This window comes from Podarcis bocagei, assembly GCF_964188305.1.
Source record: "Podarcis bocagei genome assembly, chromosome: 7".
In the NCBI taxonomy this organism is placed as follows: Eukaryota; Metazoa; Chordata; class Lepidosauria; order Squamata; family Lacertidae; genus Podarcis; species Podarcis bocagei.
Genome location: NC_138132.1, coordinates 79,249,901 through 79,268,003, shown reverse-complemented (window position 1 = coordinate 79,268,003; position 18,103 = coordinate 79,249,901). Strand labels below are relative to the sequence as shown.

Below are 18,103 nucleotides of genomic sequence, written 5' to 3'. Positions count from 1 at the left end.
TTTAGCTAAGTGCAAAGCGTAAACAGCTAAATGCATGTCTTGGCTCAGAAGTATAATGAACTTATCATGTTTTTAAGTAAGGTTAAACAGACAGCTTAGTGGTATAGCACTTGCTTTCCATCCAACAGGCCTCAGGTTCAATGCATGGTCTACCTCCAGTCTGGGAAAGACCCTCCTCTGCCTGAGATCCTGGGAAGCCACTGTCCACCAGGACAGAAAGTACTAGGCTAGATGGCCAGATAGTCTGACCTAGCAGAAGGCAGCACCCAATACATTTCTCCTACATTAAGCAAGAAAAAAGGAGAGAGAAATATATCCCAAGCAACAGTTTTGGAAGCAATTTGATTTTTTTTTTTTTGAATAATCAAACATGTTATGCTTAATTGGCTATCACTGCTTTCTGAGAATTTAAAAGCAACCAAGTGACTAGGATGCCAACTACAGGTTTTTGTTCCATGTGATACTTTATACAGAACAAGCAGGTCATAGATCTTTTAAAGCCATCCTATTATTACACAGCGGGAGCCATTCCATCAGGCTGCTAAGCAGGTGAAGGACAGAAATGAAGCAGGCTATTCCATCAGCTCTGCTGAGGGAACAGCTGCCTTTGGCCCTCCCTTGACTGCCACTAGCAGACATTCCATCAGGCCACCACAAGCATCGCCAACCCAGCTGGTCATTATAAGTATACTGGTATCTGAACTTGCTTGATTTCCTCCTCCCTTCCCATCCGTTTTTCCTTGTGTGTCATGTCTTTTAGGCTGCAGATCTACGGGTGGGAACTGCCATACTACTGATCTTTGTATGCCACACTGGGAGTCTTAAGAGAGGCGTAAAAATGCTTCCAAAAATAAATAGTTCCCTTCTGCTTCCCCATTAAGCTGCCACCTAGAGTTCAGTTCTCTTCATGTACCCTTCCCTCTTACACCCAAAAATGTTCTCTCCAAGTACTTAAGAACTAACATACATGTTTGTTTTTCTTTTTAGTGTTTATATTATTAACTTGTAAGATATGGATTTGGGGTTTTTTGTATGTTGGTTTTTGTGTTTTGTGTATCCTTATTTTTTGATATTTTTTGTGTTGTTGTTGTTGTGTGGAAAATACTAATAAAATTTAAATTAACTGGGGGGAAAAGACTTAAGAACTAGCCACCTAAAAAAGGAGGCCCATGCACAGTGTGTCTGCATGAAGCACAGTTCTGGGCATGACTCCACATGAAAAGGCAAGCCCAGAACAGGGATTGGTGCAGAGATCAAACATAAAGCATCCTCTGAAAGCAGGTGATTTTGTGGCATCGCTACATCAGTAGTGAGTAGATGACCCAATCACATCCGATGCACATTTGGCAAAATTGCCTAATCTACCAGCAGAGATGTGGTGCCCACTTCCCCCAAATCATGCAGAGATACAGCAGGTGGCTTCTATGGCTGCCACTTTTGGCTCATAACTTGTTTTTCTTCTTGGTACAAACACATGCACACAAATATGGGCGATGGTAACATAATTTTAAAAACTAATTATGTACGCCTTGCATGCCACACATGGGAAAAATTCAGGGTTTATTTTGTAAGGTACAACAATCACAGGGTTGCCCTACTAATTTCATAAAAAGGCATCCATTCCACAGGTGATGTTTCTATACTTTTAATAGCTCGAGAGAGCACCGCAAACACAGGCACTTCCTTTTAGATCTGGCCAAGGGCTACACTTTGATCATACCCATTCAATGTAATTGCATTAATGCCCAACTGGGAACAGCTGGAGGGGGAAACGTTATGATGAAATAAAACTCCTGCAAAGCTACTAATTTTCCTGGCAGGAGCCTGGGAGTGGGGTTGCACAGTGGTTTGCTGTAAAGGAAGGGGCAAAAGGACCTCTGGACTTAAACATGGTTCTCAGGGTCATGGGGCCACTTTCCACAAAGCAGGAGGCTCAGAGTTTGAAAAGCATTTTAAATACATATGGGTACATCACCCACCTTGTGCAACGATAACAGTGCAGGAAGAATTTTGACCAGTGAATACGTGAAAAGAATTCACAAGATAACATAACATAATGCAAGCTCTGACCCAGAGGCAATGCAAAAGCTTGTCCCTTTCGTGTTTGCTCTGCAATGGTCCATTCACAAGTCGCCACTTCGTGCCACTGTAATTGATCAGGAAGTGTGTGTGTGTGTGTGTGTGTGTGTGTGTGTGTGAGAGAGAGAGAGAGAGAGAGAGAGAGAGAGAGAGAGAGAGAGAGAACCAGCTGCTAACTGTGTACTCTCCAGTGGAAGGTTAGCCTCTAAGAAAATGCTAGGTTTCCTTCTTGGTCCTTCTCAATATATGCACTTCATAAATTTCCCTAACACTCTGTTGTAGGAGGAATACTCATACTTTGCTTACACACATCCCAAGCAACATGCTCTGACCTGGAAAAAGCGAAGGTTCTGAAATGGACCTCACCATGCCTAGGGAAGCCTCACTTAAAAAACAAAAAACCCCACAAAAAACACAACTTTTTTTTAATTTTGGAGATTCAATGTGGACAAATTTGAGGGTCACTGAAGCAATTCCTGAAGCTTGATGGAAAATGGAAAACTGGCCCTGGAGGCATTTCTAAATCATCATCATCTTCTTCTTCTTTAATAATAAAAGCACCCATTAACCTCAACTAATGAATCTCTGCAGCATGCAGTGCCCCCCCCCCATGTCTACCTTTTGCAAGTTGATGGTGCTGACGTGCAGCTTCTTCATAGGGCCTGTTTCCACAGGACCACTGGCTAAAGCCTCTCCTTGGTTGCTCCTTTGCATGCGGTGCTGGTAGATCAAGGGATCTTCTTCTTCATCAGCAAGGGTGTAGCCCTAATTTGAGAGCAGATCTGTCATTAAACCGTGCTGCGCCTGACATTGCTGATTTCAATTAGCTTATTGCTCCACCAAGAGCCACCACTGAATGGCTTAACACCTCAACACGAATTCATCCGCCTCCCCTCCGCCCTCCATGTGACTACTTTAAAGAAGTCTGACCTTCACAATCCTGCAGATGAGGACATCGTACCGCTGGTGGTTTATCCTGTGGCGCACCAACACCTTGTTGACCATCGGGATGAAAATTTGGTACTGCAAACGAAAGGAAATGGTCACCAAGAGACTGTGGGCTGGTCCACTCAGAATGCGGAACTGTGATTTAAGCACTACATGGGAGAGTTGAAATGAGTCGAAGCAAAGTGGCAGGCTCATGCACATCCCTTTGTCCACAGCCAGGAGTTGATGTTTTAAAGCAAGCTATTGGTTTGTTAAAACAAGTCAGCTTCCTAATCCAATTGCTGAAGCAGGCTTGGCTTGAAACTGACTAGTTTGCTATAAACCACTTATCCCTGGTTCATATGTGGTAACAAGCCAGGATTCTTTGAAACTGGAAAATAAATGCTAGCAAACTCCATCTCCTTCCTGCAATAAATTAATGCCCCATTTGAAGTATGTGGGTGTACACAGCTGTGTACACTAATAGGGACAACATTCCAGCCAAGCAAAGGACTATTTGAGAAGCCACACACCACTTTAGGGGGAAAGTATTTTTCCATCTATAAGACTCCCGCATGTATAAGATGCCCCCTATTTTTGGGGACTCCAATTTAAGAAAATGGGGGGGGAATCTATGAGTGTACAAGACACCCCCAAATTTTGGACATTTTTTTAAGGGGGAAAACTTACGTCTTATACACAGAAAAATATGGTAAATTAGAAGACAAAAGGTTTCAAGTCAAATACCACCCACTGCTCCAAAAAGCTCTATCTCTTGAAAAATGACCTTTCTTACCTTCTTCCCTAGCTGGAAGACCAATGATGACAGCGTGTCCATGGCAGTCGTCCGAAGCTCTGGGCTCTGGTCTAGGGTCCGCACTATGGGGTGGATGATCCGTGAGGCGTAATCAGTGAAATCTAGGGACTCTGTCAAGCGATCCACAGTTTCTAAGGCAGCTCTGAAGAGGGGTGGGGGGTTTTTTTGGGGGGGGGAGGTAGCAGCAGAAAAGAAGCATTGTGATTATTATCTAAAACGAACTGAACACTTGTGGTAAAGATACACATTGTAAATTCTTTGTAAATTCTTTGCATATGTGTGTAATTTAAATTAATAAAGATTATTTTTTAAAAAAGATACGCATGGTCTATGTAAAAAAACAACCTACAAACTCAAGTTGATAAAGCTTTGGGAAAATATACAAGCAGTACTAACTGCATCCTTTATTCCCTCTGAGAAAGAGGGAGGGACTGTGGAATTGGCTTAATATTCACATCAGGTAAAGAGGTATTAAAAAGGGGGGAGGAAGATATGATCTTCTCTTTGAACAAAAGCATATTCTTCTGCCTTTCTTTGTCCAACAGTAATCATATCAGTGAGCAGAGAGAAAGGTTGGTGTTGACTTCTGAACACCCCCTGACTATCAGCTTCTTTTTCCTTGGAGTGACAGCAACTTTGAGTCAAGGAGGTTACAGTTTTTCTGTTTCGTGAGAGGGAAGAGAAAATGGATAGTGGGAAGACAAGGCATAAAAGAAAGCCACAAACTGATTTTATGCATGTGCTGTTTTTTCAAAGCTTTTTCAAATTCTTAAAAAACCCAAAAACATTATTGTATTGTTTATTGTATCGCCACAGTGGGCTCCCTAGAGGAAAGTGCAGGGTGAAAATCTAATGAATAAATAAAAAACATATGCATTTGTTTTTAACTGTGTTTATATACGTAAAACCACACCACAGAGCCTAGGACTTGCCGATCTGAAGGTCGGCGGTTCGAATCCCCGCGACAGGGTGAGCTCGTGTTGCTCGGTCCCTGCTTCTGCCAACCTAGCAGTGCGAAAGCACGTCAAAGTGCAAGTAGATAAATAGGTACCGCTCTGGCGGGAAGGTAAACGGCGTTTCCGTGCGCTGCTCTGGTTTGCCAGAAGTGGCTTAGTCATGCTGGCCACATGACTCGGAAGCTGTACACCGGCTCCCTCAGCCAATAAAGCGAGATGAGCGCCACAACCCCAGAGTCGGTCACGACTGGACCTAATGGTCAGGGGTCCCCTTTACCTTTTTATATATGTAACTGTCATATATAAGCTATTATATTACAAATTGTTTATGGATGCCTCACTGACAGGGATTCATAACTGAAACAACAACTGGTTGTAGGCAATGTTTGCCCCACTCAAAGTAGAGCCATTCAAGTTAATGAAGATGACTAACTTAGGTCCATTAATTTGAATGAGTCTACTCTAAGAAAGTTTTATTTGGATAAAACCCAATAATAATAGTAATAATAAATGTGGCATCACCAAGGAACATACTTAGGGATTACCCTGCAGAGAGCAGTATACAGGAGAGACCAGCACTTACTTGCGAGCTGACAGTGGGGCATCTGGGGCATCAAAAAGCTTTACAATGGGAGGTAGTAATAAATGTAGGTAATCGTCCAGATTGGCTCCAAATAGCTGGATGGCATTCAACAGCTGGAAAGGAGAGAAAGCTCAATAGGAATGACATTCAAACAGTCACTGTAAGATTAACCACAGGGATGCTTTAAAGTGGAAAACTAGGGATGGGGAGCCTGGGACCTTCCAGATGTTGTTGGACTACAACTCCCATTAGCTTTGACCAGCACTTCCAATGGCTAGGAAAGAAGGGAGCTATCATCAAATAATATGTGGGAGGGCCACAGGTTCTCTGCCACCTAACCAAAAGCATCAAGTGAATGTTAGAGAATGATCAGTTCCCTGCTCAAGCCACGCACCTCCCTGTGCTTTTCCCAGGGTACCTCCACTTGGTAGAGAGGACTGGGATAATTTCACACCACTGAACAAAATACCTCCCTTGTAGAAAATGTATTGCAGCTAATCATGTTTGCCTGAATACGAAGGCAAGTCATGCCATTCATTTAAAGAACATGGCTTCCCCCAAAGAATCCTGGGTAGTTTACCCATACAGAGCAACAATTCCCAGCACCCTTAACAAACTACAGTTCCCAGGATCCTTTGGGGGAAGCTGGAGAGAGAGAGAGAGAGATTGATTTAATTCTATTAATGTTTAATTGGTTTTTAACCCCCCCCCCCAATGTTTTTATCTGTAATCCATCAAGGAGAAAAGGTAGAGAATGAATGAATGAATGAATGAATGAATGAATAAATGAAGTGCTTTAAATATATGAGGCGTATGCACCCTAATGGTATTACATATTCATCTGAATGCAAGAGCAAAGGGGCATTTTTAAATTAACGAGGTTTCCGGGGAAATGCTAAATGCCAGCTGAACCACACTCAATCCACATTTAAAAACTGTCCTGAAATATATTAGTGGAGACACCCAGGTGCCATCCAGGACCGCTGCCCCAATACAGCATTGTGCTCACCTTGGTGGAGACGCTGCGGCTGCTGCTGCTGTCATGCATGAAGACTCGCAGCATGTGAGGGATGAGCTGGGGAAGGTAGAGCTTGAACTCCCCACCCAAGGCCACCACGATTTGCTCAATGAGGAGGATAATGGTGCTCTGTATCGAGTTGTTCACAACCCAGAAGTCCTGGAGGGAGAAAGGAGAGTTAGGGGTGGGGACACTTTGAAAAATACAAATTAGGGAGGCTTCAGGGTGACTCTCAAGTCCTCCAAAACTTAAGATCCCACACAAACTGCATCTATTGCCCAGTCCAGCAGGCTGTTCTCACCGTGGCGAACCAGATGCCTATGGGATGTGCATAAGCAGCACATGTGCGCAACAGTATTCTCACATGCATGATCCCCAGCAGCTAGTATGCAAAGGCAGAACATCGTGGCTAGTGGGTATTGATAGCCTTACCCTACATGAATTTGTCCAATCTCCTTTTGAAGTGGTTCAAGCTGGCAGCCATCACTATGCCTTGCAGTGGTGCATTTTAGTTTTAACTATGTGCAGTAGGCCTCTGCACCATGCTGAAATACAATCCTCCTGCCTCTCACCTGGCTTCATAAATGGGTCTGCCTGTTCTGCAGCCCACCAGGCAGGCTGCCAGAAGAACCTGAAAGCATTATTACCTCCAACCCAAAGAGAAGGAAATGATTTTCTTGTAAGCAAAGCAAACTTAGCACACATGACCTGGAACAAAATAAACACCAGGGTATGGACCACCACAACCACCACCAACTCAATTTCCCTTTCCAGTGCAGAGCAAATAAAACCAAGCCAGGCTTGACTTCAATAAAGAGTTAAATCTTCACCACCTGATGCCTCTTAATAGGATCAAAGGGAATCTGGGCCCAGTAAAGCACAAAATTTTGCCTTAATACATCTGTGCCATATAAAATGCTTCTAATAAATTTTCAAGGTATATATCAGAACTCTTTAATGCCCAGCTGTACTTTTGGGAAGCCTCTTGCCAAAATTAAGGTGCCGAAGCTGGTGGCTCTCAAGCCTCCACAGTGCCTTAGCTGCAGGACTTTTCTGATGTTCTCAGCTGCTGCTGCCAGTCAAGGCAGATAACTAGATGGGCTAATAGCATGAAGTTGCTCCTTGTGCCCTTATAGAGTCCATGTTTTCTGCAAGGAGTCTTTTAGAAGAAGCACTGAGCTAAAAGGCCGCTATACTTACTCTCATAAGGGTGACAATTTCATCCATGTAAGGTCGGATGTGGCTTCTCACAAAGGACACCAACATCCCCAGCTGCTGGAACAGGAACTGAAAGGAGCAGGGAAAGGGGTTATAGAAACGTAGGTCAGGCTTGGGACAGAGCAGTTCTCAGGAACTCTTGCTCACAAGCTCTTTACAAGAACAGCCACCCACCATGCTGCTATGGCATGCTGCAAACACAGGGCTCAATTTTGCTTTGGAACCGTTTCTGTGAAGTTCACAGGCACTCCTGTGCACAATTCAAAACCTTGGGTGCGCACGCACAAGAGGCATTCAGACAAGCCACAAAGCATCAAGACATGCAAGCGCTGACGCCATGACTGGGGCGCCACGGAACTTCGCCAACTCATCCCGCCCCAACTTGTCCCACCAGCCAAACTCACCCAGGGTTTTCATGATATCCAAGCCATGCCCCCCTCTTGTACCCCACTTCCCTCTCTCTCAAACTCTTTTGCTCTCATGTGCCTAGATGCATTTGTAAGCACATGACACACAGCAAGAGAATCCACATCCTTTTCAGAAGAAAAGATGGCCGAGCTCTATGCTGAAAGTTCACCTTTTACTATCTAGTCAATATGTTTGGTGGTTCAGCCGAACAATGCAACAGAAAAGGTGGGGGGGGGGGACTAGCTCTGTAAATTTATTAGGAGGCTGTTACAGAAAAGTGTGGGAAAATAGTTGTCTGTGTTGAAAACTATTTTGTGAAAAACAGGTTCATTCACTGTTTCTATGACCGTATTAAATATAGGTATATTCACAAAAAATAATGAGTAAAATGGCTACTATTGTGACAGGGTAGGTTACATTTTGAGCAGGGAGACTACAGTGGTACCTCGGGTTACATACGCTTCAGGTTACAGATTCCACTAACCCAGAAATAGTGCCTCAAGTTAAGAACTTTGCTTCAGGATGAGAACAGAAATCATGCTCTGGTGGCACGGTGGCAGCAGGAGGCCCCATTAGCTAAAGTGGTGCTTCAGGTTAAGAACAGTTTCAGGTTAAGAATGGACCTCCAGAACGAATTAAGTACTTAACCCGAGGTACCCCTGTACTTGCATTTTGCAAGGACTTAACAGGAATGTGTTTCCTTTCCTGGGGCCCTTGTTAGCTTAGTTCTCGCCAGGGTAAGTTGTCCCCAAATGAAGCCTGCTTCTTTTTGCTTAGTTCCCATGCTGGGTGTTGCTTCGTGACATAGTGCCTTTGGGGAGAGGAGAACCATGTGCTGAAATAGGCTTAAAGCCTTTTGCCTGGCTGGCATGCCATCAGCTGAACAGTTTTGATGCCATGGTATGTTCATAAACTTTCCAAATTTGGGGTTGGGGGAAAGGGGTACAAGCAACAGAATCTGAGCAGCAAAGCTTTCATGAGGGAAGCAAAAGGTAAGTTTGGATGGGGTTCTGTGGGTTTGCCAGAAAGGGGAGCAGCGACAAGGGGTACAGAGTCAGGCGGGGTGGGGGATGAGGCCTGAAAAGGTACAGGCCAATAAGTCTATAGGGACTCCTAGGTAATGGAAAAACTGTGTGGTGTATACAGGAAGGGAGAAGTGAGCAGGCAAGGGAGCAGGGAGGACAAAGAGGTGAATTTCACATATTGCCTACAACTAAAACATCTATATTTGGGTCTGCAGGTTTCTTTTGTACAGTACTTCCATTTATTTTAATTTATTTTTATTAAAGATTTTCTCGGTTTACAAAAGTACATGCCTTGCCTCTTTTTTCAGGTTGTACAGTCTTTCTTACAAATCAGTTACGTTTGTTGTGAGACATTAGTGTTGAGTACAGTATAAGGTTGGGGAAGAAGAGCGGGGAGAGGAGGGGTTAGGTGGTGAGGCTTATATTCTTTTGTATAGTGTATGTGTGAGGTTTTGGGTCAGCGTCAACTGGGTAGGTTCTCTTTCTATTCATTTATTGCATTATTACCTTTCCTTGGCATTGCTAGGTATTGGGGGGCAGGGTGTGGTTGGTTGTGTGTGGTTGGTTGCAGTGGGGTTTGTTTGCATTTGTGACGGGAGAGGGGAGGGCTTGTTGGGTAAGCTAAGCTAGATAGATTCATATGCTGTCGGTAGATTCTTGTTGTCATCTTCATTACTTCCATTTATCAAAGATGTGTAACACCGAGCTTGACATAAAGCTGCCTTTGCTTGGGAATACGAAGATGCTTTATACACATCACACGAAGTGCCCTGTTTAGGTGTTTAAATGCCGTATGTACCCACCTCAGCTCTTCTCCCCAGCACACTTTCACCATCTTCTTTTACCTGAAAATTTGTAAAAAGAGTAGGCAAAAGTATGTAGCTTTCAAGGAAGTCAGATCAAGTCTGGTCCAGGCACCCAGAGCACCAGAATTTGGCCTTGAAATCCACAAGTTGTTTTGTTGTGGGAGAGAACCAGCCGGTGGCGGCTGCAGTCCTACAAAGGTAACTTTAACAGCAGCGCATGCCGGGAAAGCTCATCCCACATACAACACACAGCTCTAACCAAACATACGTTCCCAGCTTGTCCACTCTACATACATGGAGCTCAATCCAGGGAACAACCTGAGCCCTGTTCCCTCTTCAATGTTTTGAATATGTGCTAACGTTTTAAAATATTTTGACAGGACTTGCACAGGCCCTAACTTCCTCCAAATTGCGCTCCATTTGGGAAGCAAAATCAAGCAAAAAGCAGTTGAGGCCTTTGTGGGTCCCAGTGCAATTTCAATAGTTGTTTTCAGTTTGGCAGACAAACTGAAAACTCATGTCTCCCAGCCCACTGGGTATGCCAATGACAAAGCAAACACCCCTTTCTTTGTTTCAGATCCTTACCATCCATTATTATAATTATTTTAAAATGAATGATAAGAGCCTTGCAGCTTGCTTGAAGCAGAACATAAATTTAGGTGGCGGTTTAGTTCTTTGGTAGCAAGCGGAAGTGTATCCAAAATCAACCACAAGAGTTTCTCAAATCTGATATAAACACTATAGGTTATATCCAATCTTAGTCCTCTTCAGAGCAAGTCCATTGAAATTAATAAGAGCATAGGAAGAGCTTGCTGGATCAAGCCATGGCCTATGTAGTCCACAATGCCTGTGGGAAACCCTTAAGCAGGATCTGAGCACAAGAGCAACTCTCCCCTCCTGTGGTTTCCAGCAACAGGTATCCGGAAGCATTACTGCCTCCACTGTGGTGGCAGAGCACAGCCATCATGGCTGGTAGCCATGGATAGCCTCCTCCTCTAGGAATTTATCCAATCCTCTTTTAAAGCCATCCATGTTGGTGGCCATTACTGCCTCCCTGTGGGAGTGAGTTCCACAGTTTAACTATGCACTGGATAAAGACTTTTTTATTTGTCCCGAATCTTCCAACATTCAACTTCAGTGGATGACCTTGAGCTCTAGCGTTATGAGAGAGGGAGAAAGACTTTTCTATACAGTGGTGCCTCGCAAGACGAAAATAATCCGTTCCGCGAGTCTCTTCGTCTAGCGGTTTTTTCGTCTTGCGAAGCAACCCTATTAGCGGCTTAGCGGATTAGCGCTATTAGCGGTTTAGCGGCTATTAAAGGCTTAGCGGATTAGCGACTAAAAGGCTATTAGCGGCTTAGAAAAAGGGGGGGAAAGCGAAAAAAATCGCAAGACTCGCAAGACGTTTTCGTCTTGCGAAGCAAGCCCATAGGGAATTTCTCTTGCAAAGCGCATCGAACGGAAAACCCTTTCGTCTAGCGGGTTTTTCGTCTTGCGAGGCATTTGTCTTGCGGGGCACCACTGTATCTACTTTCTATGTGGGATGCATCAGTTTATAAACTTCTATCATGCCACCTCTTCCTCACCTTGTCTCTGAACTTAAAAAGTCCGAAACACTGCAACTTTTCTGCACAGAGGAGTTGTTCAACCCCCTTGATTATTTTGCTGGCTCTTTTCTGAACCTTTACAAACTCTACGACATCCTTTTAGAGGTGAGGCAACCAGAACTATACACCGTGTTCCAAATGGAGTAATGGGGATGACTAGCTTAGGTCCATAAATTCCAATGGATCTACCCTTATAAACTTAATTGGATACAACTCTATAGTTTTGGAATTAGAATTGAAACTTGCTCAGAGCAACCCAGCACCTGCCAGAACTGTGATGGGGACCAAGGTGGGGGAGTCTGGCCAGCTGCGGCATCACACATGTGCTTCCCCTGCTGACGGTAGTGAGGGCAGCAGCCACAACCACAACAAAAAGCAGCAGACGACTGGTATAGAGGTCTGAAGGTTACAACAGGCAGAAGGGCAAGGGAGACCAGCAAAAGCTAGCTCAGAGCAAAAGAGACTTCACAAAAGCGGAAGCCACTAAATAGCAGGTCTTCTAAGGCAGCAGCGAAGAATGGTTAGTAACAGACGATATTCCAAAAAAGATTGAAACAGAGACGGGAAGCGGTCACTCACTTTTGCAGCATGCCTGCAGACACGGACAACTCAGCAACGCCCCATATTTCAGGAATCGGCCTTCTTGGTTTTGTTTTCTCAAAGCCGATTCTGGTTTCAGGGGAGGGTGGAGGAAGACAGACAAGCGGGCACTCACCTCGCGGATGGCACCATCACAAACCCGAATGACGTTGAGAAAGGTCGGCATGACCTGAGGCAGGAACTGCACACACTTGAGCCCGAGAGACTTGAAAATGAACGTGATGGCTTGGACCACCATTGTGTGGTGGTGGGACAAGGACTGGTCCCGGAAGATCCTCATGAGGGCCACCATGGAGACGGCAGGGTAGAACTCATCCAGGGGGAGGTTGCCCATGTTGACCAGCATCTCGCTGGTGCTATAATCAGCTGAAAAGGGAGGAAGGATTAACTGCAGATATGGGGGAGGGGGGTAATTATGTGATCACTATAGAATATTGAGTCACTAACCCTAGCCACTGTGAAGACTCTTTGGAGCTCCTAGGCTGGGGCCTTAAGACTCTGAGCTTTTATTTAAAGAAGAAAAAGAAGAAGGAAGAAGTGGCTAGCCCTTTCAGAAAGAAAACTTTCTAAGTGATTTCTGTGAAATGTGCCAGCCAAGCTGCTCCTGCCTGTCAAGTGTTTTTGGCCAACAAGTGAAGTTAGAGCTGCGACTGATAAATGATAAATCAGAAATCCCTAGGGTCCTAAAATGCTACTGGTTCCACTTTAGTGCACTTTTCCTGCTTCTATCTTATCCTTGGAATCTCAATAATTTGCCCTTAGCTTCTTCCATGTGGTGGGTTCACCTGAGATCAGGTAGTCCCTGAAAATTATTTTCTGCAGCTACTATTACACAGTAAGCATGGGTGGATGTTAAAGAATTCCCCCCTCCCCACAAAGGCAAATGTGAAAACTTTGCAAGGAGGCTTAAGAATGCCTCCTGTTGTGCAGGTGCTAAGGATCAGGTACTCGTTAAAAATGCACTGTATAGTTAATTTATAGTACAATTGCATATGTGTCTCCTCAGAAGTAAGTCTCTGTGTTCAGCAGGGCTTACTCCCACAGACCCAGGATGGCAGCCTAGGTTTTGGTTTAGCATTGGGAGGAAACCAGGTTCATGTACCTTTAACATAAAATATTCAACAGATTAAATATTCTTTAGTATGGAAATATACCGTATTTTTCGCCCTATAGGACGCACTCAAAAAATGAAGGGGAAATGTGTGTGCGTCCTATGGGGCGAATGCAGGCTTTCGCTGAAGCCTGGAGAGCAAGAGGGGGCGGTGCGCACCGACCCCTCTCGCTCTCCAGGCTTCAGGAAGCTATCAGCAAGCCTTGCAAGCCCGGCGGGAGTTCCCGTGGGCTCGCAAGGCTTGCGGATAGCAGCCTGTTCTGGGGGCTGGGGTGGGGAAATAAATTTTTTTTTATTCATTCCCCGCCCCCCCCCAAAAGGCGGTGCGTCCTATGGGCCAGTGTGCCCTATAGGGCGAAAAATACAGTAATTATGGGAAAATCTATGCCATGACCACACTCTCTAATTTTGTGCTATGCCACTTCCTACACTTTGTGTCTGGTGCCCCCCGCACTCTCTCTGCAAATTTGAAATGTGCCCATTGCCCCCAAAAGGTTGGTGACTGTTGCTATAAATGACATATATCCAGCCTTAGTTTGCCTAATTTATTCTGCAGTTGTAAACCGTTTTGTTGAATCTATACTTCTGCCACAGAGCATAGGGAGAGCAAAGGGCTGAATGAAGCACAGTCGCCCCCTGGCCCAAAGGAAAGCTTATTCAGCCATTAATCTCTTGCTTCTGAGAACTGCCAGGCACTGCCCACACCCTTTCAAACCAATCATAATGTTGGTTTCTCAATCCTGGGCATTTCAGGAAGCTGAATTTGGTGCCTTTCCTGTACTTGTAGATTTGCAGCCATAACCCACCGGGGTATCTAGCATGCAAACACTGTGTTTAAACTCAACTGACTGTGGATAGTGCTTGTTTCAGCTCTATCATTACAATGGAGCAAGTATTTGAGGTATTACATGGTGCAGGGGAGTTGAAGAGAACCTCCATGAAACACTAACTCCTCTTTGCCAGGAACTTTCCAGATCCCATCTCTGGCCAAACAAGCATCTCCGTCAAACAATTTCCTTAATAAATGTTGATCATAAGTCACAGTATTAAGTGGCTTTTCAGTTCTCAGGAAAGCTTACAAGCTAATCAGTTATAGTCACAGCTGGAGAGAGGGAGATTTATAATATCCTCTACTTATTTTTGGCTTTCTTCTCTCCATTTGGCTCTCCATGCCAGAATCCTGGTTTTCCATCAAACCCTAAAAGAGCTCCAGCTCCAAATAGTGCAAAATTGGTGGGTGCTTCATTATAGCTGCTTGCAAGTTTAATTCTGTGGGTTCAGGACTTGGCCAGCAGGCATATCATGCCCAATTTTGTAAATCCAGATTGCTACATTTGGGTGCAGGGAGGGGACTCTTTGAACCAAAGGAGAGCAGACTGAGGCAAACATCTGGCAGGCAGCTGCATGGTTCCACCCCATCAAGTAGTTTAGCACCTTTAAACTTTCTAATTCAGGAAACAGCTACACAAACAGGCAGAAAGAGACAGGAAATGAGAAAAACTGAGCTGACGTGTGAGGTTTTCATGGGCAGCTTCTCCTCAAAAAGGGAGCCACAATTTTTGTGGATGTGGAGACAGTTTCACCATTTAAAACCAGGCTTCTATTGGGGGCTAAACTGCACATCAACTTCCTTTCTTTTAAGAAGAAGGCTGGGTAGATCATTATGTCTAAATAAATAAACTGAGTGGTTATTTGCAGGAAAGGTTACAAACAGAAAAGTCTATGATTGCCGCTTCTAGCCCATAGCTTGACTGAAATATAAAGGGAATGGAAGCAGCTTGGTGGGAGAGCACAGTTTTTTCATGTTCAATCCCCAGCATCTCCAGGGAGGGCTGGGAAAGATGTCCCGTCTGGAGATCTTTAATTCGGATAAAAAAACAGGTTTCCAGGTGGAAAAATCGAAACTAGAAACAGAATTGTTAGAACCTAAGACTAAGGTACTTTCAAAAATGTACAACTTGCTGTTAAAATGGAATACTCAAGATGAAACAGTTAAATCAGCCATGATAAAATGGGCACAGGACATTGGGTACAACATTATGTTTGCTGACTGGGAAAGGTTATGGACCACCGGAGTGAGGTTCACGGCATGTAATGCCTTGAAAGAAAACATTATGAAAATGATATATAGGTGGTACATGACCCCAGTCAAGCTTGCAAAAATATACCATTTGCACGACAATAAATGTTGGAAATGTAAGGAGACTGAAGGAACATTCTTTCACCTTTGGTGGACTTGCCCGAGGGTTAAGGCCTTTTGGGAAATGATCTATAATGAGTTAAAAAAGGTATTTAAGTATACCTTCCCTAAGAAACCAGAGGCCTTCCTTTTAGGTATTGTTGGCCAGAAGGTGTTAAAGAAGGACTGAACTTTCTTTATGTATGCAACAACAGCAGCAAGAATACTCATCGCAAAGCACTGGAAGACCCAAGATTTACCCACACTGGAAGAATGGCAGATGCAACTGATAGACTACATGGAGTTGGCTGAAATGACTGGCAGAATTCGAGACCTGGGAGAAGAGGCAGTGGAAGAGGACTGGAAAAAGTTTAAAGACTACTTACAAAAACACTACAAGCTGCATGAAGGTTGAGAAAATGCACGATAGAAAACAACATGGCATCAGTAATTTAGTTGAAAGATATATGAGAATAAAGAAAAGAATAAAGAAGGAATACATTTGATAAAATTAAGTTTAGGATTTGCTGAAATAATTTTGGAAATTGGGATGTAGAAAGGGGAGGTTTGGGGGAGTCAGAGAAGTGAGGGATATGAAAAGAAAGGACATGAAATTATACATGTTTGTTTGTTTCTTTTATTGTTTGTATTGTCTATAAAAATTTTGTAAAACCAATTAAAAAAATTTTTTTTAAAAAAGAAAGATATATGAGAATAAGTGATGTTTAAGAAAAATGAAATTTGAAGTAATATTATGTTTAAACTAAGCAGTTCAGTATTTTGATAAAAATATCTAAAGTTGGGGACATAATATTTGAGAATTACAAAATAAGAATTGAAATAAGGTAATAAATTGCTGCTTATAATTTTATTATTGAGAACGCAGGAAAGGGAGATGTGAGGAAGTCCAAAGCTTATGGAAATATGATTTATGAATTACTGTTTTTGTTATATTTTTCTTCTATTCTATGTCTATTTTCTTGTTTTTCTTTGCCTTCTTTTGTTTGTTATATTGTGGTGATGGTTTTTTATATGTTTGGTGATTTTGTGTTTAAAATTTGCAATAAATATCTTATAAAAAAAAAAAGGAAAGATGTCCCGTCTGAAACTCTGTGGAGCTACTGCTGGTCAGCATCAACAATTCTGAGACTTAGATAAACCAGACTCTGTATAAGGCAGCTTCCTATGTTTCAGCTCCCACCAGCTTCAACCCAGCACGGCCAGGGGTTAGAGATGATGGGAGCAATAGTTCAACAACATCTGGAGGACTACAGGTTCCCCATCCCTGCCATTTAACATGCAGGCTAGGGGGCCTGTGGATTACATTTCCCAGAATGCTGCTATCACAGAGAAAGAAGGTGCATGTGCTTCATTGAGAAAGGCTGATCTACAAACAACAATGTACATTTCTTTCTTCACATGTAAATAGATTGAATCAACCTGATCAATCAATCACATTCCATATAACTAGTCTATTAAATTGCAGGGTTTTTTGTGTTGTTGGTTTTTTTAAAGAAGGTACCTAACATCCCTATATATCACCCATGTACCCATGTCTTCTGAGGAGAATCAAGGAAGATCACTGCTTATCAACACTGCTGAGCTATTAATGTAATGTTGGGGGGGGGGGTTGGCAGAGGAGTGGTGGTAGAAACCATCCAGCCCATCCGCATGGCAGCCCTCTGAACAAGGTCTCCACCTATTTCCATTTTATCGATTCAAGCATGATGCACAAGTATTCCAACTCATGTATACATTTGCGGGTGGAACTGCAGGTTTAAAAAATCCACGCACCCCACACCTCATCCACCAGCCAGAGGTCGCCAATGGGATCCAGATGTTGCTTGAATTCCAACTCCCAGGAGCCAGAATGTACAACAGTTCAGGGGATGGTGCCAGGAGGTGGAGTCCATCAACATCTGGAGGGAAGCCACATTCTATATCTTGGTCATAAGAATTTTGGGGGACAGGAGACCCAGCCCCAAGGCTAAGAGCTCTTCCTTGAAGCAGACTGAACCCCTGGACCCTTTCTGAGTCTACTTACAAGAATCTTGGCTTGATTTAGACTCTGACAGGCTGACAGCAGAGGCATCCCGCGACTGGTCTATCATGCCAATGTTCACTTTGTGCTTGTATGGATCCAGAGCCCCCAGGAGGCCAAGGACACGGATAGCCTAACAGGAACAAAAGATTGGGGGGAGGGTAAGACTCATCATGCTTCAAAGGAAAGCATCATCAAAAGAAGCATCACCAACACAAAAGGCAGACAATAACTGTGAAAATAGGACTTCAAGCCAGCAATTCCAAGGACCAAATTGTGGCTTTTGGTGTACAGCCGGACAATCCTAAGAGTCTCAGATCTGGCTTAAATATAGATAGAGAGACAACAGTGACTGATTCAAAGCTGAGAATTTACCAGATGGGATGATTCTGCCAGCCAGCCATCAGCTAGAAGGCACTTTGTGTCACTGCGCAGCTCCCTGATTACTTCATCAAGCATTCTCCACCTATTTATTTAATTTGCATGTTATATAGCCTACAAATATGGTATAAAACCTCAAAGCGGTTTACAAAAAGCCCTATCATAAGCTTTGGGGATCTTTAAAAAATACACCACACATTTTTTTAAGAAAAAGTATTGATTTAAGTAATTCCCCCCCACAACCTGTGGAGCACAATTTTTCACAGTAAGAAATCAAAACTTCTCATATCTCACCATGGACACCTGTAATCATTCAACACACGATTGTGTGTGTTGGTCAAATTGGT

General features: G+C 43.6%; 1 protein-coding gene across 4 annotated transcripts in view; it reads right to left on the bottom strand.

The window, feature by feature from the left end:
- The window catches only part of MTOR (mechanistic target of rapamycin kinase), a 99,940-nt gene that overhangs the window by 61,500 nt on the left and 20,337 nt on the right, over positions 1 to 18,103 (bottom strand). For 2 of the 4 annotated variants that reach the window (XM_081202865.1, XM_081202866.1), the window contains exons 18-26: positions 17,379 to 17,508; positions 12,160 to 12,410; positions 9,835 to 9,876; positions 7,581 to 7,667; positions 6,372 to 6,539; positions 5,363 to 5,475; positions 3,803 to 3,965; positions 3,010 to 3,102; positions 2,698 to 2,844 (exon numbers count right to left, since the gene is read on the bottom strand). In XM_081202865.1, coding sequence (XP_081058991.1) covers positions 2,698 to 2,844; positions 3,010 to 3,102; positions 3,803 to 3,965; positions 5,363 to 5,475; positions 6,372 to 6,539; positions 7,581 to 7,667; positions 9,835 to 9,876; positions 12,160 to 12,410; positions 17,379 to 17,508 — 1,194 coding nt within the window. The remainder of the gene's footprint in view (positions 1 to 2,697; positions 2,845 to 3,009; positions 3,103 to 3,802; positions 3,966 to 5,362; positions 5,476 to 6,371; positions 6,540 to 7,580; positions 7,668 to 9,834; positions 9,877 to 12,159; positions 12,411 to 17,378; positions 17,509 to 18,103) is intronic. The other 2 variants (XM_081202867.1, XM_081202868.1) reach the window with 1 other exon arrangement.